This window comes from Prionailurus viverrinus, chromosome C1 (genome assembly GCF_022837055.1).
Source record: "Prionailurus viverrinus isolate Anna chromosome C1, UM_Priviv_1.0, whole genome shotgun sequence".
Classification (NCBI taxonomy): Eukaryota; Metazoa; Chordata; class Mammalia; order Carnivora; family Felidae; genus Prionailurus; species Prionailurus viverrinus.
The window spans coordinates 2166765-2192784 of record NC_062568.1 but is presented as its reverse complement, the minus strand read 5'-3'; the positions used below and the strand labels follow the sequence as shown (position 1 = coordinate 2192784).

Sequence of the window (26020 nt, the reverse complement as noted above, 5' to 3'; positions counted from 1 at the left end):
ATGGAATGCCTAGAAGACCACACCCCCACAGTCCCTTCCCGGCCCGAGATCACAGACCTAACACATACCGACCTGCACCCAATACCATGCACTCTCTGGCAGGTCTCTTGTACCTCCCTGAACTGCTCCCATCAAACTTTTGGTGTCTATCCTGTTGGCAGAGAGGCCGGTTATGAAAGTTTTAGAGGCTGCCACCTTCCCTGGCTGCCGGCACCTGAAATAAGTCTCTCCTCTCTTTTCCAAACCTTCATCTCTTGAGTTACTGGTTTCTTTTGTGAGGAGTTTGTCCGGGTTTGTTCCTCAACGGTGTTAGCAGACCTAGCTACGAGCTATGCCTTCGATATATCCAGCTCCCCAGGATTCCCAGGGATCGAGCTGGTGGCCTTGGCAGGGTCTGGGTTCACTCGCTGGTGTCCAGAGGTAGCAGCCCTGACAGGTCCTTCAGTGACACCCACTGTATCTTCTTGCCTCCTTGGTTCGTCGTAGATTGACCATATAAGTGTGGGTTTACTTCTAGGCTCTCTTTTCTGTTCCATTGATCTCAGTGTATGTCTTTTTAATATTTGGTGTGATGAAATGGAAGGCACTTCTGCTAAAGACCAAAGTGTGGAAGTCATCCTGAGCATAGCATTTGTACGATTGACTGAGCCACGAGCGGAACCAGCCCCCTTTCCCAGCGAGTACTCTTTCTTCCTTGAAGGAACAACTGACCGACTATGGTTATCACAGTGGGGTATTTGGAGACACTTTTTTTTTTTTTTAATTTTTTTTTTCAACGTTTATTTATTTTTGGGACAGAGAGAGACAGAGCATGAACGGGGGAGGGGCAGAGAGAGAGGGAGACACAGAATCGGAAACAGGCTCCAGGCTCCGAGCCATCAGCCCAGAGCCCGACGCGGGGCTCGAACTCACGGACCGCGAGATCGTGACCTGGCTGAAGTCGGACGCTTAACCGACTGCGCCACCCAGGCGCCCCTGGAGACACTTTTTTAAACAAGGAACAAAGTGAACCTGTCACTTCAGGATAAACAGTTGGTAGCATTTGCCATCAATATTTGAGCTTCAAGCAAAAATTAGAATTTTGGAAAACTTTAATATCATGTAAGTGAAATGTGTCAACATGACCAATACGTAATGCTACAAAATTGTGCACCAATCAAGGGTCCACTCGATGCTCAAGATAGATAATCCATTCGTTGTAACAGAGTGCGAAGAGTTTGGACTGTAGGTCTTGTTTCCATGTTGCAATTAGACTTCAAGAAACTATCACTTATCTGAGTCTTGGTGGAGTATCAAAGAAGACAATAACCAAATTATCTGAAAAGATTATTCAAATACTCTTTCCTTTTCTGGTTAAATATCCAGGTGTATTTCCAGCCACTTGTGGAAGGCTGGATTTTCTTCATGTATCTCAAACAAAGCAACAAACTAAATGCAGAGGTGGATGCTCTATTCAACTATTTTTTTTTTATTCAGGCAGACATTAAAGACATATACAAAGCTGAACACAATGTTCTCACATTATGTATGTTAATATGTAATGGATTGTTCTTGTCATTTTTTTAAATACTAGATTTGTTGAGACGTAATTCACATATTACAAAATTCATCCTTTTGAAATGTACAATTCCACGGTTTTTATATATTCATGTAGTTGTACAACCATCATCACTGTCTCATTTTAGAATACTTTGAATTCAATGAGGGATGGCATGAAGAAACTTGGAAAGAGCACATGGTAGCAACAATTTTTAAAAAATTTTAATGTTAATTAACATTAATTGTTAATGTTTTAACATTAATTAATTTAATTAACATTAATTGTTAATGTATTTATTTGTTTGTTTGTTTGTTTGTTTGTTTATGTTTTTATTTCTTTTTGAGAGAGAGAGACAGAGAGACAGAGAGTGAGCGGGAGAGGAGCAGAGAAGAGAGAGACACACAGAATCCAAAGCAGGCTCCAGGCTCTGAGCTGTCAGCATAGACCCCAACGTGGGGCTTGAACTCAAAATGCGAGAACATGACCTGAGCTGAAGTCAGATGCTTAACTGACTGAGCCACCCAGGCGACCCTCCAACAATTAATTTTTAAAGGACAAACATGTTCCTCTAAAACAAAGCAGAGCCCTGAGGTTTTGACTTGTTAAAGAAGTTGGAAATGCAAACATAAGCAGGACAGAATGCCTCCAGGGATGGACGCTACCCCAGGTTTCTGCTCTTTTGGAAAGGTTTTTCCCTTTTTGGAATTTAGTTCATTCCATCTTCTTTGTGACTTGCAGATCAGCCCTTCCCAGAGGGCCCAGAGACCTGTGCCAACTATCCGAGCTGAAAGACGTTTCTGTTCTTGTCCAAATGTCACAGAACTGGAAGAGGACTCAGAGGGAGGACTGGCAAATTGTATTTTCCGAAGACAGCCTCAATAGTACATATCCCATCTCACATGCTATCCCTAGATGTGATGCTGTCACTCTTTCACCGAGAGATGGAGATTTATATTCTCTCTCCTTTGTGACTGACTGTGTTGACCAATGGAGTTCAGCCATGCTATTCCTGAGCCTACATCATAAAAGGCAACTCCTTCTTTGCAAGCCTGCCCTTGGAACCCAGCCTCCTTGTTATAAGGAAGCTCAGGCCATGTGAAGACGCCGGGTATAGGTGTTCCAGTCAACAGCCCTAAGGAAGAACCAAGCATTAGCCAGCATCAGTTCTGTACCTGGGAGGGTTCAAGTCTTCAGATTCATTCCTGCCCCCTGCCTTGGAGCTGCTCCCACTTAACCCAAGTGGGTCAGGAAAGAGATTTGTCCCATGAAGTTGTGCCCAAATTGCACACATGTGAGCCAAGTAGATGTACTTTTTTAGAGCCACCAGGTTTGGGGATGGTTTGTTACACAGCAATCACTGAGAAAGAAGTCTTAGAGTTAAAAACACATTTGGTCTCCCTACGAAAAGCAGAACCTCCTTTAGCCACCCCAGGGGAAAGTTAGCAGCTCACCAGAGGACAGCAGGGTGAAGAAGCACTTTCAGCTGCTCTACAGTGAAAATATCCACCTGCCAATACTTGATTTTAAACATAACATTTGTTTTCTGATGATAACAGTGTTTATACTCACTGTAGAAAATTCAGAAAAATGAGAATTAACAGAGAATGAAAACGATCTGACTTCTCACATTTACAGCTTTCCCTTTTCTCTTCTTTATATAGAAATTTCTTTTACAGGGGCACCTGGGTGGCTCAGTCGATTAAGCGTCCGACTTCGGCTCAGGTCATCATCTAACGGTTCCTGAGTTCAAGCCCTGCATTGGGCTCTCTGCTCATCGAGCCCACTTTGGATTGTCTGTCCCCCACCCCCACCCCCAGCCTCTGTTCCTTACCCCCTGGTTCTCTCTATCTCAAGATAAATGAATAAACTTTAAAAACAAGAAATTTATTTTACAAAACGTGTATCATATTTGCACAGGACTAATGATATTGACCCATCATTCAGCAGTCAGTCATGTTTTGAGTTTGTCAGGCACCCAGCTGGACACTGCAGAAGGAGGGCTGGAGAGCAGGGCTTTTCCAGCAATGGCAGTGACTGTGATCCACCTGGGGTCACTAGTGAGATACCGAGACTTCTTTCTTGGGGGGGTGACTGGGAGTTGCCTGGTGAGTATTGTGGGTATCTGCGGCTTTGCTGCCAGGGGTGGGCACGGCTGCGGAGGAGTTCCATCCTCTGCCAGTACCTCAGTGGCAAGGAAGCTTGGGGGAGGCCTGGTGGGCACAGCCACCAAACTCTGTCCCTCGCAGGTGACATGCCTTTTGAGTTGCACCCAGGGGACAGCTCATATTTCACATGCACACTATGCAAAAGTACTTCCTTAGAGATCCACTGTGTAATATAGAGCATGTATTTTGGATTTTAAGGTTTAAGAGAATAAATCTCACGTTCAGTGTTGTTACCAAAAAACTGCCCAAAACAAAACCCAAGGGGACACAAGTAAATTTTTGGAGGTGATGGATATGTTTATTACCTTGATCATAACAATGGTATGGCAAGTGTTTGCACATGTCCAAACTTTAAGTAAACCTGTAAAAAAGAGGGCTTCATCCTTTAGAAACATTTAAAGGACGAAGTTGAATTGCATTCAAAATCCACTCTCAGGAACATGAGAAGTTTCAGTGTTATGTTCTATTCATAAGTGATAGAAAAGGCAAAGCTATTAGTTTGGTTTTGAAAATCTTATTATAATTTATTTTTATTTTAATTTTTTTTTTTTAGTAATCTCTACACCAAACATGGGGCTCAAACTCATGACCCTGAGATCAGGAATTGAGCAGTCCACAGACTGAACCAGTCATGTACCCCAAAGCTATTAGATTCTTTAAATTTAATGTGAACTGTGGTAAATTTTAGCATGTGAAACAATTGTTTACATTTTGTATTACCTTTTCATGCAGTTTCTTGTTGATGGAGAGTATTAATTTTAAATCCTTTTTTGGTGTGTGTATGAAATATGTCACATATAAAGTACTCAAAACAGAAGTGACAACAAAGCAAAGGTAGTCACCAACATCAGGTCAAGAAGGGTAGCATCCTGTGATGTATTTAAAAGGGTCCATCAGGGGCACCTGGGTGGCTCAGACGGTTAAGCGGCCGACTTGGGCTCAGGTCATGATCTCTTGGTCCGTGAGTTTGAGCCCCGCGTCGGGCTCTGTGCTGACAGCTCAGAGCCTGGAGCCTATTTCAGATTCTGTGTCTCCCTCTCTCTGACCCTCCCCCGTTCATGCTCTGTCTCTCTCTGTCTCAAAAATAAACGTTAAAAAAAATTTTTTTTTAAATAAAAGGGTCCATCAATCGTCATTTCAAGCATAAAATCTAATGTAAAAATGGCTGCTTTTGCAGAACCAGATACAATTGTTTAGTGGGAATGTTAAGAGATTTTTTTTTTTTTTAATGTTTATTTTTGAGAGAGAGAGAGAGAGAGACAGGGTGTGAGTCGGGGAGGGGCAGAAAGAGAGGGACACAGAATCTGAAGCAGTCTCCAGTCTTCGAGCTCTCAGCATAGAGCCTGATGCGGGGCTCAAACTCTCAAACGGTGAGATTATGACCTGAGCCAAAGTTGGCCACTTAACCGAGTGATTCAGGTGCCCCTAAAATATTTTATTTGAGGGCACCTATGTGGCTCAGTCGATTAAGCATCTGATTCTTGATTTTGGCTCAGGTCGTATTCTCACAGTTGGTGGGTCTGAGCCCATCAGGCACTCTGGTTTCAGCACAGAGCACGCTTGGGATCCTCTGTCTCCCTCTGTCTCCCTCTCTCCCTGGCCCTCCCTGGATGGTTCTCATTCTCTCTCTCTTTCTCTCTCTCTCTCTCTCTCTCCCTGTCTCAAAAATAAACATTTTTAAAAATTTTAAAAGATTTTATTTGATACCCTTATTTAAAAACTTAGTATGTCCTAATACCTTTTTGTTTTAAATAACTCTTTTTTTAATTTTTAAAAATTCAAAAATTTAGTTTAAATCCAAGTTAGTTAACATATACTGTAATAAATGACTTCAGGAGTAGAATTTGGTGATTCATCATTTACATATAACACCCAGTGTCCATCCCAACAAGTGCCCTCAATTCCCATCACCCATTTAGCCCATCCCCCCACTTGACACCCCTCCAGCATCCCTGTTTTTTCTCTGTATTTATTTATTATTTTATTTTTAATTTTTAAAAAGTTTTTTATTTATTTATTTGAGCGACAGAGAGAGAACGAGCAAGCAGGCTATGAGATCATGATCTGAGCTGAAGTCGGATGCTTAACTGATTGAGCCACCCGGGTGTCCCTGTTCTCTGTATTTATAAATAACTTTTTAAAAAGATTTTATTTGTAGAGGTGCCTGGGTGGCTGAGTGGGTTAGACATCTGATTCTTGATTTCTGCACTGACGGCACTAAGCCTGCTTGGAATTTTCTCTCTGCCCCTCCCCTGCTTGCGTGCTCTCTCTCTCAAAATAAAATAAACTTAAACATATATATTTTATCTGTAAGTAATCGCTACACCCAACATGGGGCTCGAGCTCAACCCTCAGATCAAGAGTTGCATGTTCCACCAACTGGGCCAGCTAGGTGCCCCCAAATAACTCTTTTTCATTAGCCCTCTATAGATGCCCCCAATCCCTGGCAGGACCTCTGCTTGCCCAGTACACACACACACACACACACACACCAAAAGCTGGTGCTCAGTCTCAGGCCCCAGCGCTCCGCCGGGGTCACAGACACGCCCCGAGGTCAGCAGCCCACTAGGTGGTCAGAGCAGAGTGATCCAGGCAGAGGCGGACCAGTGTTTACAACGGTTGGCTGATGTAACAGCCATCTGCATCAGCCTTCCTTAGGGACAATGACGAGTTTACTTGTTTTGCCCCCTTGTTATTAAAAGTGCTGATTTATTTATTTATTCTTGAGCTTCTTTTTCTCTTCTTTCTTGCGTCACAGAAAAAGCCAGAGTCCCCGAAGCCACGCTGGGGTCTTACCTCCAGGGGAGCGACGAGTTTTGTCTCCTTTGCTTGGTCTCTTCTGTTTGCTTATTCGTGTTTAGTATTTTGAGTATGTTTTGGCAACATTTATTTTCAACGAATGTTAGAAACGCAGACCTCCTCCCCCCGCCCCCCCCCCAGCGGGCGCCTCCCACTGCCAGACCTCGCGGCCACTGGGTGCCACTTCCAGCCATGGGGGCTCGTGGGTGTCACCCGAGGGAGCTCGGTTTTTCCCACCCCCAGCCGGTCCTGGGCCGCGAGCACCTCCAGCCGGGGTATTTCTGTGGAACGAGAAAGGAACCGCCCGAGCGGTCGGGAAACTTTCCCGCTGCCGTTTCCCCGGGGACCGCAGCGTCCCCTGTCTCCCTCCGAGCGGGCTCGGGCGGCAAGGTCGGAGTTGATCGGAGGGTCCACTCCTTGTCCCGGGGGGCGGTCAGCCTCCCGTCCCGAGCCCCGGGGAGGGGGCGGCGGGTGGGGACCCCCGGAAGCCCAGACACCTGCGGCCCCTGGCCGGCCGGGCGGTCCCCGAGCCCCGGCGCCTCCTTTAAAGCGGCGGCTCCGCCCCGCCCACCCCCGCCCCCCCGCCCGAGGTTCCACCCAACCGCCGGATTCCGGCCGCCCTGGCAGAGCGTCGCAGCGCCGCGAGCCCGTGAGGAGCGCGCCGTCCGTCCAGTCCCCGCGTCGGGTTCCGCGCCCCCGGGTCCCCAGGCCCGCCGCCATGGCCAGCCAGGAGCTGGCGCTCAAGCTGCAGCGGCGGCTGCAGTGGGAGGAGGTGGAGGAGGGCGGCCTCCAGCCCGCGCCCGGCGCAGCCCTGGCGCCGGAGCACGAGTCCCCCGCGCGAGCGCCCACCGCCTGCGCCGACGCCGAGCTGAGCGCGCAGCTGAACCGACGGCTGGACATCAACGAGGGCACCGCGCGGCCCCGCCGCTGCAAGGTCTTCAACCCCTACACCGAGTTCCCGGAGTTCAGCCGACGCCTCATCAGGGACCTGGAGAGCATGTTCAAAAAGTGAGCTCCCCGCGCCGCCCTGTGCCTTGCGCCCCCCGGAGCACCCTGCGCTGGGGACCCGGGAGGTGGGGGCGTGGTGTGTGTGGGGGGAGGTGGGGGTGGGCGGGTTTCCCGGCTCTGCTTTGTGGGACTGGGTGGGATAGTTTAGGAGTTCCGGGGGTGCCCTTAGCATTTAACCCACGCCCCCGAGGCCCTGCGCGCCCCGAGTCCGTGCCGGCGCGTCTGGGGGCGGGGGGGGGGGCGGTCCTGGCCCGGCCGTCGAGGGCAGTGGCCGCAGCTCTCCCAGACTGAGCTCAGAAGTTCCCCGGGGCAGCGGAGCCGGAGTCCCACGCTCCCGGGTCCCGACCACGGGTCCCGCCCCTGCGCCGCTGGTTGCGAGATTTGCCCGCAGCGCAACTTCTAGGAAACAGAATCGCGCAGCGGCTCACCTGCCAGCTGTATCTCCCAAGGGAGAAACTAGCCCCGTTGTCCTTTTATCTTTTAAAACAAAAGGGGATAGTTATCCTTGGCTGCCGCTCGGGGTCTGATGTACCCACAGAGGCTGAGAACTGGGAGTTTGTTAAACTCGTTGCAAAAGATCAGGACGTTCCTGGAGCGAGTGTGACTAGGGAGCCTCCTGGGGGCGTCGCCTTATCTGTTTTACCCTTTCTTGGCTTTGGGGCAGTAGGCACCCGTCGGAACCGGACGTGGCAGCTGGCAGCGGGTCCTGCTGTGAAAGCCCCGCGGAGCCGGGGAGCTGCCGGCGCGCCCCAACACCGGGCGATGGAAGCAGCATAGAGAGCCCCCTCCAGTTGTCTTTGTATCCTGCGAGGTCCCTGGACCTCAGTTTTCTCATCTGTAGAGAGAGAGAGAGCAGCGATGGTCCCAGCCTTTTAAGGCCATAAAGTATTTTGCACACCGTAAGCTTCTAACCGAGCTATTAATATTATTTCCAGAATTGGGCCAAGACCGGAAAAATGCCTGGGGGAGCGAAGGCCTCCGGCCAGGTCATACTTAGGGCGTTTTTAAAAGCGCTTGGAATGTGTTTGTGCTCCGCGTTGAGGTTCTATTTAAAGGCTCTGTGGCCGGCACTGGGTGGCCAGAGCCTTGGCCCCTTCCTGAGGCTGGGCTGCTGTCCAGCCTTGGCCTCTGTGTGGAGGTCAGTGGAGGCTGGCACCTGGAGCCTCCCTGCCTCCTCTGTTTCCGTGACACCCTGATTTCCCAGTCCCTGGCTTGCAAGCACTGTTCTCTGGTGTTCACACCTGGTGGGTCTAGTTTGGGCAATTAAGGAAAGCTGAGTTGGGGGCAAAAAAAAAAAAAAAAAAAAAAAAGCAAAGGAGTGGCTCCTTTGCTCCCATGTCCCAGCAGTTCCCAACAGTCCAGCTGGACTGGGGGGTGCATCTTGGGGACCTCCTTCTTCAGTTTGCTTTGGGATGACTTGGGTTTCTTTTATTTATTCTATTTTTTTTCTAGAACAATTTTTGAAAGGTTGAGTTTGTTTGTTGGCTACATAAGAGTCATAAAGGGAGTCCACATAGAGGGCCTTAGGAGGACAAGCAAGGTGGCATCCATGAGGAAGCAGGCTCTGGAACAAGGTCGAGCTCAAGGGAAGGCACGTGTGGTCCAGGGTCCCAAGAGAGCTGGCCAGTCCAGCCTGTGTGTGGTGCCAGACGGTGGTTCTCTAGAGCTGCGGTGTCAGTCAGAATTCTAGGTTGGGCTTTCTGTCACTTTCAACCAAAAGTGACATAAAAAAGATTAATTGGCTCATAATTGGTGTCAGGTATGGCTGGACCTAGGCGCTCAGATGATACTATCAGTGCTTAGTTTCTCCTTTTCTTAAGCCAGCTTCCTCTCTGTGTTGTCCCCATTCTCAGGTGGCTTATCCCTGGTGGTGGCAGTCTGGCCACAGCAGCTCCAGTCCAGGGGGAAAGGGTAACCACAGCAAAGGCCTTATTGTCTCTCTCCGCCTTTAGCTTTGCTATTGTTTCTTACTGGCTCTCAACCAATTGCTGTGGCCAGGGGACTTGTTTGCTCTGATTGGCCAGGCCTGAGGCATGTGCTCCACCCCTGCAGGGAGGAGTACAGCCCTATCTCTAGCAGACTTGGCCTTGGGGAAGAATGGCTTTCACCGGCAAATCTGGAGGCTATTGCTGAGGAGGGAGGGTCAAATGCTGGTGGCTTGTGAATGACCTTCCTGGATCATCCTGGACCCAGATCACTGGCACTTTGTTTACCTTCAGCCACAAGTGTCATGGCTGGATTGCATGACTCCTGTCGGCAGGGAGTGGGATCCGAGGCCCAAGCTGCTGCGGAGACGCCTTCCTGGGAACCATCCCTGTGTCCCAGAAGAGGAGAGAGGCAGAGCTGCTCGAGTCAGCTGAGCAGTACCTGGAGACCCCAGCACGGAGATCCCAGTCACCTTTGGATTCGGACAGGCATAGGGCTGACAGGGCCTGGGATCTGTGACCCTGAACAAGTTACATGATCCCTCTAAGCCTTGGTTTTCTTGCTGGTAAGATGGGCACAGCGCTGCCTTCCCCTGAGGGCCAGGTAGCACTGTGGCTACAGGGGCTGGGGCCACTGGGGAATGCTGTCTTTGTTTCCCCACTGTGTTTGGAAAGGCCCCCCGGAACGTGATGTCAAGACTCAGTTATGCATCATGAGTGTGGGGAGGGTGGGGACACAGCCCACTTATTCCAGGGTCATTAGCTGTGACTGTGACCGTGGGCAAGTTGCTTAACCACTTCTGGCCTTTCATCATAGAATGCAGGCAATTGTTCCTTTCAAGGGGTTTGGTGAGAACCCGGTGAGACCACTTTGGCTCCAGCCCTGTGTCACACCTTCAGGCTCCCCACCTCCTACAAAAACAGGGATTGCATGACCCCAAGGCTGGGCTTCCACAAACTCGGCATCCTCCCTCCTAGCTCATCGGTTTACCTTCAAGGTGCATCTGCCCAATTTCGCTTGTTGTCCCGACCCCACTAGGGTCAGCGGCCCCAGGTTGGGAGATTTGTTACCTAGACACTTCTGACTCGGCTTGGCAAGTGACTCTAGGTGATGGACAAACCCCTCCTCTTGTGAAGGGGCCCTGCTGTGCCTTCCTTCACTAGGCTAGACCAATTGCCCTGCCACGCCTTGGGGGGCTTCCTGCCCTCCTGCCACCTCAAGCTCCCTCCAGATGGCCAGCTGGCTACAGGACCTGCCTGAGCCCATCCGCCCAAGGGGCCTCCTGTCCCTGCTGCCTTTGCCCAGGCTGGGGCAGGCCGCCTCCACCCGGAAGGCTGCTGTGGGGCTGGCCATTCGGGGATTTGCCACCTGCCCCAGCCTGGCAGTGCTGCTGACCCTCTGCAGCCTGCTAAGGAGCTCCTTGGTCCCAGCTTTGCCCACAGCCCAGCCCTGATTCTCTGCTGGCCCGCTTTCATATTTTCTTCTTCCTGTTGTCCTGCATGACTTAAAAAAACAACAAATTTTAAACTATGCTTAGTTAGGTCCTCTTGAATACCTGACGGCTCACTCCTGCATTGACCCCTATCCTCAGCTGCCTTGGCCCTCACTGAGGGCCAGGCGAGGAAACCTCTTACTGGGGCCTCCCTGGCTCCTATGCTGCCTGGAGGAGCCCTGCACCTGCCGACCCCTGCCTGACTCTCCTCCCTGCCCTGCGACAGTGTCACCTGCCACAGCACCGGTCCAGCCAGCACTGATCAATACTGTGCTTCTGTCCCCAATTGAAGTGTGGCCTCTTCCAACCTTTTTCTTTTTCCTTTGCTTTTCTACACATAAATAAAAGCATAAGCATCTTATAAACCCCCAAGAACAGGTCACACACCAACTTATTTCCCGTTGTCTGGCTTTCCACACCTGATGCACTGCCGAAGCAGGGTTGAGGCTGTAAAGAGCATGAGCGCGGAGCCAGGCTTCCTGGGTTCAGACCCAGACCCCGCTTCTTGCTACCTGGAAGGCTACTTCGGGCAGGTTACTTAAAAGCGCCGTGCCTCAGTTTCCCTTTCTGTCAAGTGTGGATAGAACAGTACCTGCCTTGTGGGGTTATTGTGGGGATTAAATAAGCTAATGTATGCGACGCAGTTAGCTCAATGCGGGGCCCACGGTGAGGGCCCAGGAGATTTGCACCCCTCATTTTCAGATGATCACATAGCTGTAGTTTTGGTGGATGTGCAGATTTTGGGTCCTCCTTTTTTTGCTCAGTAATTCAAAAGCAATGTCTGATCGATCCTTTGAAGTTGATTCCTCCCGCAGTTTGAGCTGCAGAGTGGCGACCTAGCTGCTTGGTGAGTAATTGGTCCCCCTGGGGCTCTGCCCTGACTTTCTGCCCTTCCAGGCTCTGTCGATGGGAGTCACTCGCTCCACTGCTGGAGGACTGGATTACCGTCCTCCGGCTGCTGTAACAAAGTACAGAGAGAGACAGAGGCAAAGCAAGACAGAGCACAAGTTGGGGAGGAGCAGGGAGAGAGGGAGACACAGAATCTGAAGCAGGTTCCAGGCTCTGAGCTGTCAGCACGGAGCCCCACATGGGGTTCGAACTCATGAACCACGAGATCATGACCTGAGCCGAAGTCTTATGCTCCACCGACTGAGCCGCCCAGGTGTTCTTGATGGTGTTCTCCTTGTACGTGTGTCCTCACATGGCCCCCTTGTAAGGACACCAGTCATTGGATTTAGGGCCCACCCTAATCTAGTACGACTTCATCTTAGTTTAATTTATTACATATGCGATGATCCTCTTTCCAAACAGGATCACATTCTGAGGTTCTGGGTGGCCGTGAATTTGGCAGGGGGCACCCTTTTCAACCCATTACCGCAAGTGAGCAGGGCTTCCCAGTCCTTGAGGCACCATGACCACCTTCTCCTTGCCTCCTGAGGGATTGGGGAGCCAGAGTAGGCAGGCCTGCCCAAGGAGGCCCTCGGATTTGGGGACGTCAGAGCCTTAACCAAAGCCTCCATATTCCTACCCTCAGCAGGAGGATCGATCTTCCCAAAGCCCAATCCTAATGGAAATGGAGCTGCTATCTAACTACAAAACACAGAACTGACAACAGTACCCTCCACCCCTCCCTTCACCCCCACACCCCCAGTCGTCCCAGGAGTGCACTCACTTTCAGCAAAAATTTCAGTTTAATCAGAGTTGCCAGATCCAGATTCTGATGTCGCCTTAGTTCACTCAAAACCTGACTTGATGGGCATAAAGTACGCCTGTTCCTTTTGTTCTGAGCTAGAGAAATGCATGCAGGTACTGCCGAATGTGCTTTGATCTCTTAAGTTTGATTTTTCTATTTGGAAGTGTTGCTTAGGGATGTCTTGCATTGTCAAGGTTTGGCGAAAGAACTGGATCCCTCCCCCGACCCAGCTGTGAGGATGTTGGGTTCTTGGGCTGGGGGTCACTTGTCTTTGTACCCCTGGGGCCTACCACAAATGAGTCTGGCTGCCAAATGCTGTGTTGTAGGAGGAAGAGAATTTTCGAGTGAGTGTGGGAAGCCAGAGGCATCATCATCCTGGCCAGAGAAAGCTCCCTCTTCATTTCCAAGTGTGTTACTGGATAGCCTGAGCCAAGAGAACAGTGGCCTGATTTTAAACCAAGAGTGAGAAGGCCCAGAAGAAACTGACTCTGGGTTTGTGTCCAGGGCTGTAACAGAAGCTGGTGGAGGTCAAGGCTAGATGGGAAACTTTAATTACCCAGGGCTTATCCGGGGGCCTCTTTCAACAGGAGATACTGAGGGTGGCCACTTAAGGGTAGGACCCAAATGCAGCACCTCAGGGGCTCCTGGGTGGCTCAGTCGGTTAAGCGTCCAACTTCGGCTCAGGTTATGATCTCATGGTTCGTGGGTTCGAGCCCCACATCTGGGCTGACTGACAGCTCAGAGACTGGAGGCTGCTTTAGATTCTGTGTCTCCTTCTTTCTCTGCCCCTCCTCTGCTCGCACTCTCTGTCTCTCTCAAAAATAAATAAACATTAACAAAAACAAAAACAAATGCAGCACCCCAAAATGTGGCTGCTGTGTTTTTGTAGCTATACTAAAAGTTTGTCTTTCATTCCCCCAAAGAAAGGGTGGAAAGAGGAGCATTTGGCTCTGGGAAAGTTGTCTTTTTATTGAGAATCCGAAATGGTGATGTCGTAGATGCCCCTCCAACGCCCACGTCACCACTAAGCCCAGAAAAGGCGAGGATGTTATGGGACTGTTCATTTCTTATGTTGCCCACCCTTATCCCATTTATTTTTCTCCTCCTTAGTCTCCTCCTTGAGGGAGGGAGAAAGGGTGTAGACTTAGAGGGCAGGCATTTGCAGTAGAGGTGCAGAGGGGGGAGGGTTACTAGGGGGGAGGGGAGGCAGCGCACCCACTCTCAGGTGCATCTTCTGAGCAAATTGACTTTGAAGATGAGGAAGGTGCCTTAGAGAAAGGCGACGAGAGCTTCTGACTCCTGATTGGAGTTTCAGTCCACGGTGACCTGCCTTAGATTTGAAATTCCCACACCCGCACTGGATTTTGCACATTTGACCTTGCCGACCGTGGGTGGGGCAAGAGAACCCTGGGCTAGTCTGAATTCCTGGGGGGCGTTCAGCCAGAACTCAGGTTGGCTTCCGTTTCGGGGCCCTGGTCTCTGGCAGAAAGACACCTTGACTTGGAACTATTTCTTAGTTGTTTCCATTTGCCAAATGAGGTGTGCTGACCACCACGGAGGGGAACTGGGAGGGGGCTCCCAGCTCCTGGCGGTCAGATCTTTGCAGGGAGTTTCTTCCTCTTCCTTGCTCCCCACTCTCCCCGCCTCACTCCCTCTGAGAAGTCTCCTCCACCCTCGTTACAGAGCCTTCACATTTCATGAGAATCACATTTCATGATTCATTTCATGAATTCCTTGCAAGGTTAGTTAATAAGTGCCTGGTTTCAAAGCTGTGAGGTCTCAGGGGCTCTGTTTATACTCTAGCCGGATCGTACCCATAGTCCAACTAGTAAATAGAAATAGAAATACCTCCTTTCAGGGCCGCCTGGGTGGCTCATTCGGGTAAGCCTCCGACTCTTGATTTCAGCTCAGGTCATGATCTTGTGGTTCGTGGGATCGAGCCCTGCATCAGGCTCTGCGCTGAGATTCTCTTTCCCTCTCTCTCTCTCTCTGCCCCTCTTCCTTTCTCTCTCTCAAAATAAATAAATAAAAGGAAAGGAAAAAAAAAACCCAATATCTCCTTCCTTTCAATTTGAGGAGAGTCCTCATGGTGTGGCTGAGCCAGTGGTCTCTAAAATGTGCTTATTCAGTCGGGCCTTGGGAGCCACGGCCGCCAGACCCGGCGAAGAGACGTTCCTTGGAGGAGCCCAGCACAGCACACCCTCCAGGCTTTGCACACGTTTGCTTTCAGTTTCCTGCTTCGTGAATATCTGCATCGTGTGCACCCTCGTGTGTCCACACATGTGACATGTGTGCTCACATTCACTCTCACCCTCACGCATTCAGTGCCTGTCCTCCTCCGCATCATATAGTCCTGCCTCGACAAGCCTCTTTCAGCTCCTGTGTCCCTTGAGTGTTAGTGATCGAAGGGCACTACTGGTCCTAAATCCTAGATGATCCTTGGAAGGCCCAGGTACAGGGACACCTGAGTTGTTGGAGCAAGGACCACACTATCCTGCAGGATGAAACTTGATCATAGTCAGTGCTCTGCCAGGACATAGATTTGTTGGTTCCAAGGCTGTGTGACCTTTTGTGACCCCTTCCCCAGTGTTCTTACCTCTGGGGTCCCACAGCCATCAATGTCTATACATTTGTTAACCATAATCTGCTGTGGTACCATAATGATGATGATGACGAGCCCTCTTATCTACTGTTTGTGAGCCATTCATTCATTCATTCATTCATTCAGCTAAGCACCTGCTGGGTGCTGGGATTGCACAGATTGAACCAGAGGAGCCACTGCCCTTGAGAAACTCAAACTCTTAACAGTGAGCTGGATTTTTTTTTTTTTTAAGTTTGTTTATTTTGAGAGAGAGAGAGAAAGAGCATGAGCAGGGGAGGGGCAGACAGAGAGAGGGAGAGAGAGAATTCCAAGCAGGTTCCACACTGTCAGTGCAGAGCCCAACATGGAGCTCAAACTCACAAACGGTGAGGTGACATCACAATCTCAGCCGAAACCAAGAGTCAGATGCTCAACCGACTGAGCCACCCAGGCGCCCCAACAGTGAGCTGGATATAAATGATGCTACTAGACAGGAAGATTGCAAGTCCTGGAAAGGCCAGCCACCACCTGTGTGCAAGACACTTCATGTGGCCTAGCGGCCCCCGTGAAGATGTGGGGAGCACTGTGACTTCAGGCTGCTGCATTCAAGGTAGGGGTCCTGGTCTTTCTGGATGTGACAGGGAAGAGCAGCCAGCCAGGACTGGGAGGGGATCCAGGTCCTTGAGCGAGGGAAGCCCTGGGACTGAGGGTCCTCAAGGTGGAGGATGACAGCTGACCGCTTGAAGTGTGATGGGGACCCACTTGACCATGGAGGCCACAAGGAAAGGAGTCAATAGCTTTGGTTCAGTATAGAGAAGAAAACTTTCTCGTGGTTGGAGTGGTTGAGAAATGGAAAGAATTGTCTGGAAGGTGTTAAGCCTTTTCTCTGGGGTTTCACTGGAATGCGGGTCGCCCAATTCCTTGGGGTGAGAAGTTTGTAGCAGGGCTTAGGGAGGCTGGGGGATGGAGTATTGACCTTCAAGTTTCCTTTGAGCCCTATGGTGATAGCTGGAGCTTGTTTTAGCCTAGCCTAGCCTAGCCTAGCCTAGCCTAGCCTAGCTTATCTTATCTTATCTTATCTTATCTTATCTTATCTTATCTTATCTTATCCAGAGAGCACAAACTGCGGAGAGGGGCAGAGGGGGAGAGAGAGAATTTCAAGCAGGCTCCACACTCAGCCTAGCTCCCTATGCAGGGCTCTAGCCACAACCTTGGCTGGGATCATGACCTGAGCCGAAATCAAGAGTCTGGGGCTCAACTGACTGAGCCCCTCACACGCCCCCGGAGCTCTTTGCCTCAGGTCTTCGGAACCTCTGAAATCACATATCGAGTTGTGGGCACCCATTTGCTAAGGGCATCCACCTTCTCGCGGGGTTTAAGGCCCATCTCTCCACAGCTGAGATCCCCTGGTTTGGAGGGAACAGATTAGAATCTCACAGCTAAAAGAAAACTTAATCATTTTTGTTGTAAAATTATGATGTCCCTGTTCAATATCTCTTGTAAAATAGTAGAGCTATTTACGACTTGTGGAGAGTGGAAGCCGCAGGATCTTCTCTTCCAAGGGATGGCTGCCATCAGATTAGGTACCAGTTGCTGAACGTGAGTGTTGAGACTGTATATACCGTTCCGCCTTGTATCAGTTGGGAGGCCCTTGGCTCAAGTCATGGAAAACCTTGCCCTGAACCCAACAGTGAAGAATCATCTCATATAACAGGGTGTCCAGAGGATCCGGGTGGCCCTTGGGCATGGTTGGCAGTTGCTGTCGGAGACTCGAGTTCAGTCCTCCCCACCCCTCCAGTCTTTGTGTTGCCTTCATCTGGGGGCGGGTAGCAAGATGGTGAGTTCCCCAAGTCACATACAGCTGTGACAAAATCAGAGGCAGGAAAGAGCTAGAGTTCTTCTAAACAATGAGGAAATCTTGGGGCGCATGGGTGGCCACATCGGTTGAGCATCTGAATTCAGCTCAGGTCATGATCTTGCGGTTCTAGAGTTTGAGCCCCACATCAGCCTTGCTGCTGTCAGTGTAGAGCCCACTTCAGATCCTCTGTCCCCCCCCCCCCTCTCTCTCTCTGCCCTTCCCCTGCTTATGCTCTCTCAAAAGATAAATAAAACATTAAAAAAAAAAAATGAGAAGTCTTTCCCAGATGGATCCCCTAAGCCAGCCTCTGGCATCCCTTTGGCCAGCATTGGGTCAAGGGCCCACCTGGGCCAGTGACTCCCCTTCCCTGAGGGGCAGGAGCCTGGCCAAATGGAGGTTTGTAAGGGAGAAAAGGAGGGGTGGAGCCCAACAGTGTTCCTTTTGGGTCTTTTCCTGACCAGTGGACCATGGCTCTCTTGTGTTCATCTCTGTTTTTGTATATATAGGAGGGGCTTGGATTCTGGAGACCAGGCAGGGAACAGCCCATGACTGGGAGCTCTTAGATGCCTGAATGTGGAAGTCTTTCCTCTGGGACACTCACTGCCACCATTTTAATAAAGAGTCCCTTTGATTTCTTTCTTTCTTTCCTTCTTTCTTTCTTTCTTTCTTTCTTTCTTTCTTTCTTTCTTTTTTAATTTTTTTAATGTTTATTTTTGAGAGAGAGAGACAGAGCATGAGCAGAGGAGGGGCAGAGAGAGAGGGAGACACAGAATCCAAAGCAGGCTCCAGGCTCTTAGCTGTCAGCACAGAGCCCAACATGGGGCTTGACTCAAGAACTGTGAGATCATGACCTGAGCCGAAGTCAGACCCTTAACCGACTGAGCCATCCAGGCGCCCCGCCCCCCCCCCCCCCCCTTTGATTTTCTCTTTGCCTGTGGCTGTAGATCCCTGGCAGCTAAGAGTGTTGCGTATTTGGGGGTGGGGATGTGTCTGTGTCAACTACCCTCTCTAAGCCAACTTTCCGTAAAGCTCCTACTTTGCCTCAAGTAATCCTTCCATTTTAACAAAGAGTTTGGCCAAACACCAGCCATCTCAACTCTGGGATGGGAGGGCCCAACTGGCTTCCTTGGGCAGATTTCACCAATTACACTCCTCTGCTTTTTGTCTTTGACGATTGTTTGCTGATGCATTCCTTTTCTCAAGCTCCCCCTCCTCAGACCTCCTTTGTCCTCTTTATCATCATGACTCTTGTATCTCTGATTTCCTCTCCTTTTAGAAGGGTCTACAGGTGGATAGCAGTGAGTGCATGGGACCAGCCGCCATCTTGGCTGGCAATCACATGCGTTGATGTCTCTCATTCCTTTTAGTGTCTTCTAGTACTGTGTTGAGAGGGGCCCCTCTCTTGTAGGAGGGGTGGGTGGAAGGGTATCCAGGCCTGATTTTATTTTCTCTCAGTCTTAGCCTAACTGCCCCCCTGTGTTGTGGGATGAAAATAAAGTCTTTGGTTTTGGAGGTGAGCCAGTGCCAGCAGCAGCCTCCCTGTGCTGGTTCCTGGTTCCAGGCCAGGCGGAGCCTTAGTGTAGGGGGACGGGCGGGGAGCAGTGGACTGTTCCCAGCCACACCGGGGTCTGATTCTGAAGTGAATGGTGTGAATAGTGTGGCTGCCTCTGGGTGGACAAAGGCTTAACCTTCTGCAGCCTTGGATCAGATTGGAAGGAAGTAGGAGGACATTGTCTAAGACATTCAAACTGCGTCCCCAGGGCTGGCCCCTCTGCCCCTTCCTGGTGGGAACAGAGGACGGATTGAGGCTGCAGCTGACGCCAGCTCTGGGGTTAGACACCTCCGAGGGGGACCCCCAGGCCACCTGGCACTGCTCAGGGAACACTGATCGTGCCTGGGACGGCAGTCCTGGCATCAACCCTCTACTGACAAGGTCTGGCTGCTGACCGTCCTAGCTCTGTGTCCATGGGGACCTGGCGAGCTCTGTCTTGTGTCTTGGCCTTGGAGAAGTGCTGTCCCCAGATCCAGCGCTGCCCTGCTTGGCCTCAGTGATAGGGTCTCTGTCCCCTCCCTAAATGCCTCCTCATGCTTTGCCCACCCCACCCTACAATGGTCAGCTTTACTGAGCCCTGGGCTCCCCCCCCTCCACCAAAACACCTAGCAGTCACCACTTGTAGAGTACCTACTGCATGCAGGCACTGCTGTTAGCATTTGCATCTCAAACACCATTAGGTGGGTTCTGTTGTCACCCCGTTTCACAGATGGGGACCCTGGGACAGAGAGAAGCTAGGTAGCTTGCCCAGGGTCACCCACCACGTAAGAGGTAGAACTGGAATTTGAACCCAGGAGGCCTGTACTCTTGTTCCTTGTGCCACTAGCCTCTCTCTTTTTTTTTTTATTAAAACAATTTTTTTTAAACATTTATTTATCTTTGAGAGACAGAGCACAAGTCGGGGAGGGGCAGAGAGAGAGAGGGAGACACAGAATCGGAAGCAGGCTCCAGGCCCTGAGCTGTCAGCGTGGGGCCGGACATGGGGCTTGAACCCACGAACCGTGGATCATGACCTGAGCCGAAGTCGGATGCCTAACCGACTGAGCCACCCAGGCGCCCCTAGCCGCCCTCATTAATGTCATTATTGCCCCCATCTTCTCAGGCTCCAGATCTCAGCCATCCTTGGCATCACCCCTGCAGGTTGCCTGACCTCCGGGCCTGGGGCAGCTGGCCTCCCCTTATCCATCTTACATGTTGTGACCTCTTGCCAGAGCCCGGGTCTCATCACCTTGCATCCCTCTTCAGAATCCTCTGTGGGTTGGGGACAACATACAACATTCCATAGCTCCCCATTGCCCATGGGATAGGGTCCAGGCTCCTCATGATAACCTGTAAGACCGGTCGCTGCCGGGTGTCGCATTCTGCTGTTACCGGTTGCACCGGCCTGGCCCTGCTCTTACTGGGCTGTTGCCCGTCCCCTCACCCCGACTCTCCATACTCTCCAGTTTTTAATGGGTCGCACTTAGTATTGTTGATCCTTGTGACGTTCCCCTCCCTCCATAGGGTTTGTCCTGGGAACGCAGGCACAGGTCTTTATGCTTGAGTGGGGCTAACTTCTTCCCCAGTCCCCATGCCCACCCCAGGGCCAGGGTAGGGTGACTTGACCCCTGTGGAGGGGCTGAGCTCTGCCTCTGGAGCTGCACTGTGGCCCCGGTGACTGCCTCTGGGGAGCTTCGCAGCTCACAGGCTGTCAGAGGAAAGAGGGGCCATCGTGCGGGCCATGCGGTTCCCTCTAGCGGTGCCAGTGACCACACGCCATGCAGGCACAGGCCGGTCAGTGAGATGTGGGAACAGGTAAATGTCCACCTTCTCAGGTTGTCCCCCATATCGTGTGACCGCTCGGCATGCAGTCAGAGCCTTAATTAGGTCCCTCTGGTTCCAGCCCCATGTTTTTTCCACTACAGACCTGCAGGTCCCGTGGCCCCCAGCCGAACTGCTGGGTTTGAGGTGGTGCCGGCCCAGAGCGGGGGATGCGGGAAAAGGACTGGCTGGCATGAAGTAGTGGGACGGAGATGGAGACCGAGGGCCCAGCGGCTGCGGCCCCGGGTGCTTTTCCTTCCTGTTTGGAGGGACGGCCGAGTCCCCCCCCACAGGCCACTTGAGTTGGGCCTGGGGCCCCTGGCCTCCCCTTCTTCGGGGCCTTCCCCTGCTCTTTGTCTCTCTGACTCCCGGGTTTGAGGGCTGAGGAGCAGGGGGGGCACTGCTAGGGCTGCCGCAGTTCTGACCGAGTTGGTGTGGAAGCCTCGGGTCGTTTGGGGGAAGCGGTCCCCCCAGATCCACAAGGCTCGTGGGAACGTCTTGGAGAGTTAGGTTTCCAGGGGGGGCACCTCTGGCCTTGTTTCCTGGCCCCTCATGGCTTTTATAGGAAGTGTTGGGGAGGCACCCCATGTCGCACCTTCCCAGCAAAGGACTGACCTTGCTCAATTGGACATTCCTGGGGAGAAGAACCCAGGTAGCCTCCCCACCCCCATTGCCCTCGGGAGCACACAAATCTCCCAGAATGCCTTGTGGGAGCAGACTCCACTCCCTCCCTCTGGGACATCCCCGCACCTCTGGACTGGACTGGTGACAGTGGCTCCCTCCCTGGCCTCTGCACTTGTGCTCCCCTGTCGTTCCTGCTCCACCGTCCCAGCCAGCCGCCTCCCTCCCCTCCAGCTCTGCCCAAGTTCCGGCCTTATCGCCGCTCAACAGCCTCTTTGTACATCTGCCTGCCCGCCGGGACTGGTCTTTGTGCTTTGCTTCAGCTCTGGAGAGGCCCCAGGTAGACGGGAGCCAGGTGGTGAGTGAGCAGATGAATGGAATCAGGGCGAGCCAGGAACTGATTGGAAATCAAAGACTCTGGGCTCGAGCTTTAACTTAACTCCTCAGTCCCTGTGTCACTGTTGTACATCCCCCCCCCCCCCCTTCAGAGTCTGCTTCCTCTTACTTTGCATGCAGTTGTAACACACTTGGAGATCTGGTTTCCGGGCCTGTTCCCAGCCTGAGGCAAATTGGAGGGAAGGAAGGAGGGAGGGAAGAATGGAGGAAGGAAGTTTCTGTCCAGGGAGAGAGGGAGGAGCAGATGATTTGACAGCTAGGGAGGACCCTCTAAAGATAGGAAACCAGAAACTCAGAGACCTGGGCATCCGGACTATGGAGGAGAAACAACTGTCCTGTGACCTTGGGGTGTCCTGAGAGACTCATCTGGATAGGCACCGTTAGGGACATCCACGGAGAGCCAGGAGCATCCCTGGAAAGGCCATTGGCTTTGGGGACAGTCTGGCACAGTGCCCTTCTCTGACTTGGAAGTGCCTGGGCACCACAGGTGTTGTGAAAATGGAGGTTCTGATTCAGCAGGTCCGGGGCAGGGCCTGAGATTCTGCGTTTCTAACAATCCTGGGTGACCGACCGCGATGGCACTGATCTAGGGACCACACTCGGAGCAGCCGGTGCCTGCCTGTTTGAAAAGGCAGTGCCTGATTTCCATACAAGGCCTTTCGCTATAAAGAAAAGCAGGGGAGCCCCAGGGTGCTGGAGTGGATGCCACCCTCCCACACCAAGACATTTTCTGGGGCACTGCCATCCTCCCGAGAACCACCCCTCCCCCGCCAGGGTCCCTGGGGGAGTTTCTCATGGCTGAGCCTCAGACAGACAAAGGCTGCCTGGCTTCTTTCTTCCTAATGGCAGGGTTATTCTGGCGAGGTGAAAACCAAGAAAACCCAGGGGCTCTGCACGGTGGAAGCTGAGAGAGCAAGTGATTCACGGAACCAGGAGGGGCTGAGCACTGGATGGACACTGGACACCTAACCCTGCACCCTTGCCGCTGTCCCCTTGTCCCGTCCCTAGTGGACTTTGGTGGGGTTGAAGTTAGGGGTTACCGGGACCCTTTTGGCCAGGCCAGGGGCTTTCCCAGGTCACCGGCCCACGGCTGTGGGCATGCCGGTGAGGGATCCCAGCCTGCCACACCCCACCCCACCCCACCCCAGCATGTAGTGCCGGCCCCAGTCAGTAAAGAGCCTTTCTGAGTGACCCCTGGCAAGAGACCTGACCCGCTCACACGGGCTGGGCTGGGCTGGGCTGCCACTGAGCACGGGCTTCACGGAGAGTCTGAATAAGGGACCTCGGCAGGCTGTGGATTCGGGTTTCCCCCAGAATGCAAAAGATGGCGACAGCTGTTCGAGGTCCGTTTGAGAGTGGGCGGCTCTTCAGAGCAGGCGCCCTGGAAGCTGTCTTCCTCTTCATGGCTGCAGACAGGTACTACTTTTAAAAATAGCTCCCTCTCCTTGGCTGCTTACTGGGTGCCAGGGGCTGAGTGCAGGCCTGTTCTCTCCCTGCAGGGCACAAACAGCTCTTCTCCTTGTGCTCAGTCTGCAGAGGGCTCACCAGCCTGAGTGTCTCCCAAGCCAGTGGCAGCACTGGGTGTCAAGGCCGGCCTGTGTCTCCAGGGCTGTCTCCAGTGCTGATGGGACCAGAGTCTCTCCCGGGCAGATCCCCGAGAGTATAAAGATGACCGGGACTGAGGGCCTTTTAAAGCAAAAACCACGGGAAAAGTTCAGCAACTCAGAGCGGGGGTGGGGGGTGGGGGGTGGGGGTGGCTAGAAGGAAATCCCAGGAAGCGAACAAGCATCATGGTCTTGAGTTGATGGGTGGTTTTTCTTTGATATCCTGGTTTGCCTTCGATAAGAAAAATAGGGGTTAAAATTTAAATTCTTGAAAAGAAACTGGTACAAGGAGCTAAGATGTTGGTAGGGGAGGAGCTGAGGGCTTCAGGGGACTCCCAACAAGCCTGCCAAGCCTTTGAAAGACAGAAACTGTGGAGAGGAGAGGGAATATTTCCATGGTTTGAAATAGGGGGAGGGGAATGCAGGTTTAGGCTGGGCTTGCAGGGAGAAAGAAAGCCCCAGACGGGCCTGAGGCTAGGGCTCCACGCTTTCCCCTGAAGCCTGGTCCCACACCCCCAGCCTGAGAAAGGCCTTCTGTCCCTGGTGGCAGGGGTTGGGGGCGTGGGGGTGTCTTAGTGGGTGGCCCTGCCAGCTGTTTTGTGCAGGTGGGCCTGACCTGGGTAGGTGCTGTTCCCTTTCCACGGGGCTGGATTCCAAATCAAAAAGAAGGTGATAGCATTTTCACGGGGGATGATGGAGGCAAAGGAGGTTTCCAGAACACAGAAAACAAATCCAACTGCATGCACTTTCCCACAGGTCTGAACGTTGGTGTGAGATAGCCAGTTTGCAGAGGGCCTTGTCTAAAGGTGCTTCCACGCTAGCTGCTTCCATACTGGCCCCTCCCCAGGGGCTCTGAGCAGAGTAGATGACGGTTTTGCCTCCTGGCCCAGCCTTGAGGACCTCTGCTTCCTTGTCACCTCAGCTTCCTGCAGCCACCCCCACGTGGAGATGTGATAATGTAGTCCTAGAACCTTCTGAAGATAAAGGCCTTTTTTTTTTTTTAAATACCTTACTTCCCCAGGAATCTTCTCTCTACCTTAGCTTTGACTAGTCTCTGCCTTTGCTAACTGTCACTGGAGGGCAACCTTGGCATTCTGTTAGGACTGCCTGAATATCAAGTTTTATTTCCCCCCCAAGTTAACCCCGGTGACTGGGTGGCCCTGCCCAGGGTTTGGGGTGAGAGCTTGGGCATCAGGCTAGGGGTCCACCGGCTTAACTTCAGCAGACCTAGTGACCTGGGGCTGGTTGACCTCCATGGGTCCCAGTTTCTTCATCAGTCCTACACCCGTCACAGAAGGGCGGGTCAAATCAGATGAAATTTATTCGAAGGGCTTGGCTGCCGAGACTGTTTGTCCAGATGTTTGCAAGATGGCAACACTGAAATTCTCTTGGTCAAAAATTAGTGACTTTGCCTATTCGGGACTCTGCACCATGGCTCCGATCATTTCTGCCAAAGCCTTCGGGCATCAGTTGCAGACGGTATGCATCTTACAGTTACAATAGCAGTCTCTTTGTTGGGACATTGAGTGACCTCTCTGGCCCCTGAGCTCTCACAGGGTCGTGGGGCACATAGTATAAACTCAGTTAATGATCATCCCTGCCTTCTCTGCTCCATGTAAAGCCAAGGACCTGCTTGGAAGTCCCAGGTTAGTTCTCATCCCCAGGAAGTGGCTTCACTGCACACTTCTATCACCATCTATCCAGTGGGGTGACTAATTACCACTTCACAGCACTGTTGGATTAAACGAGGTGATTTTACACAGTGCCCAGCACTTAGTAAGCTCTCAATAAACCATAAACACAGGCGGCTATTATTAATTCTTCACAGGGCTGTTGTAAAGATGAAAAGGATTAGTTTATGAGACAATGTGTGGCGAGCTGCAGAGCAGGCCAGGTTTAGTTATTGGGCGCTTTGCATCCCATGGTGTGCGCTGCTCATGTGGTCATGGGGTGCTTTGAGAGGAACAGATAAAACAGAAAGATGACGAAGGGGCCCTGGGAGGTTTTTCCTGCCTGTCTCGCAAACCCAGGTCCTGAAGGAAGTGACCGTGGACAAGCCTCGTGGAGGATCACTTTGAAGAGGGAAGGAGGCACTTCCCAGCTACACGGGGAGGGGTGAGGACGCCACTAATGTGTCACTTTCTAATCCTGCCTGGACTTACATACATGGCCCCCGGCCAGTGCTTCAGGCGGGAACAAAGGCAAGCAAGCAGCCTTCCCTGAGTCCCGGGGAGTGAAAATGGTAGCCGGCTCATGACCCCACTCTTCCCTGCCCTGCTCGGCTTCGGAGATGTCCCTTCCACATCTACACGCTGGCTTTGTTGCTGTGCCAGGCTGATGCCCCCCGCGCAACATAGACAGGCCTGCCTAGATACACCTTTGGCCCTTTGCTGCAGCCGGGGTTTGCCCGCTGCAGTGCTGGGCGGGCTTCTTCCTGGCACTGACTCACCAAAGTGGTCACCTTTGCCTGCCTCTTTAAAGATTTCTTTAGGGGCGCCTGGGTGGCTCAGTCGGTTAAGGCTCTGACTTTAGCTCAGGTCATTATCTCACAGTTTGTGGGTTTGAGCCCCGCATTGGGCTCTGTACTGACAGCTTGGAGCCTGGAACCTGCTTCAGATTCTGTGTCTCCTTTTCTCTCTCTGCCTCTCCCCCCGACTTGCACTCTCCCTCTATCAAAAATAAACATTAAAAAAAAAAAAAAAAGGAGAAGAAGATTTCTTTAAATTCCTTTAGCCTGTTTCCAGACTTTGCTGACGCCCTTTCTGACATGTTTGTCCCTTTTCTTAGGCCTGGAGAATGTTTCAGGCTTGAAACAGTTTTTCCAAACCTTCTTGACTCGTGTCGGTCAGAACCCCAGAAGAGAAACAGAAGGCTGACATCTCAGCCCCCTCCCTGTGCATGAGCCCGTGGCACCAGCCCCACTGGGGTCTCCTGGGGGAGGTCGTGCTTGCTGTAGGTTATGTGAGCAGGGAACCCTGGTCGGTC

At 51.9% G+C, this 26020-nt stretch overlaps 1 protein-coding gene across 2 annotated transcripts in view; it reads left to right on the top strand.

The window, feature by feature from the left end:
- Positions 1-7132: 7132 nt before the first annotated feature.
- The window catches only part of EFHD1 (EF-hand domain family member D1), a 43005-nt gene continuing 24117 nt past the window's right edge, over positions 7133-26020 (top strand). Inside the window, exon 1 of one of the 2 annotated variants that reach the window (XM_047873626.1) lies at positions 7133-7512. In XM_047873626.1, coding sequence (XP_047729582.1) covers positions 7223-7512 — 290 coding nt within the window. In that variant the 5' untranslated portion in view covers positions 7133-7222. Of the gene's footprint in view, positions 7513-22828; positions 22848-26020 lie in introns of those variants that run through there. The other variant, XM_047873627.1, reaches the window with a different exon arrangement.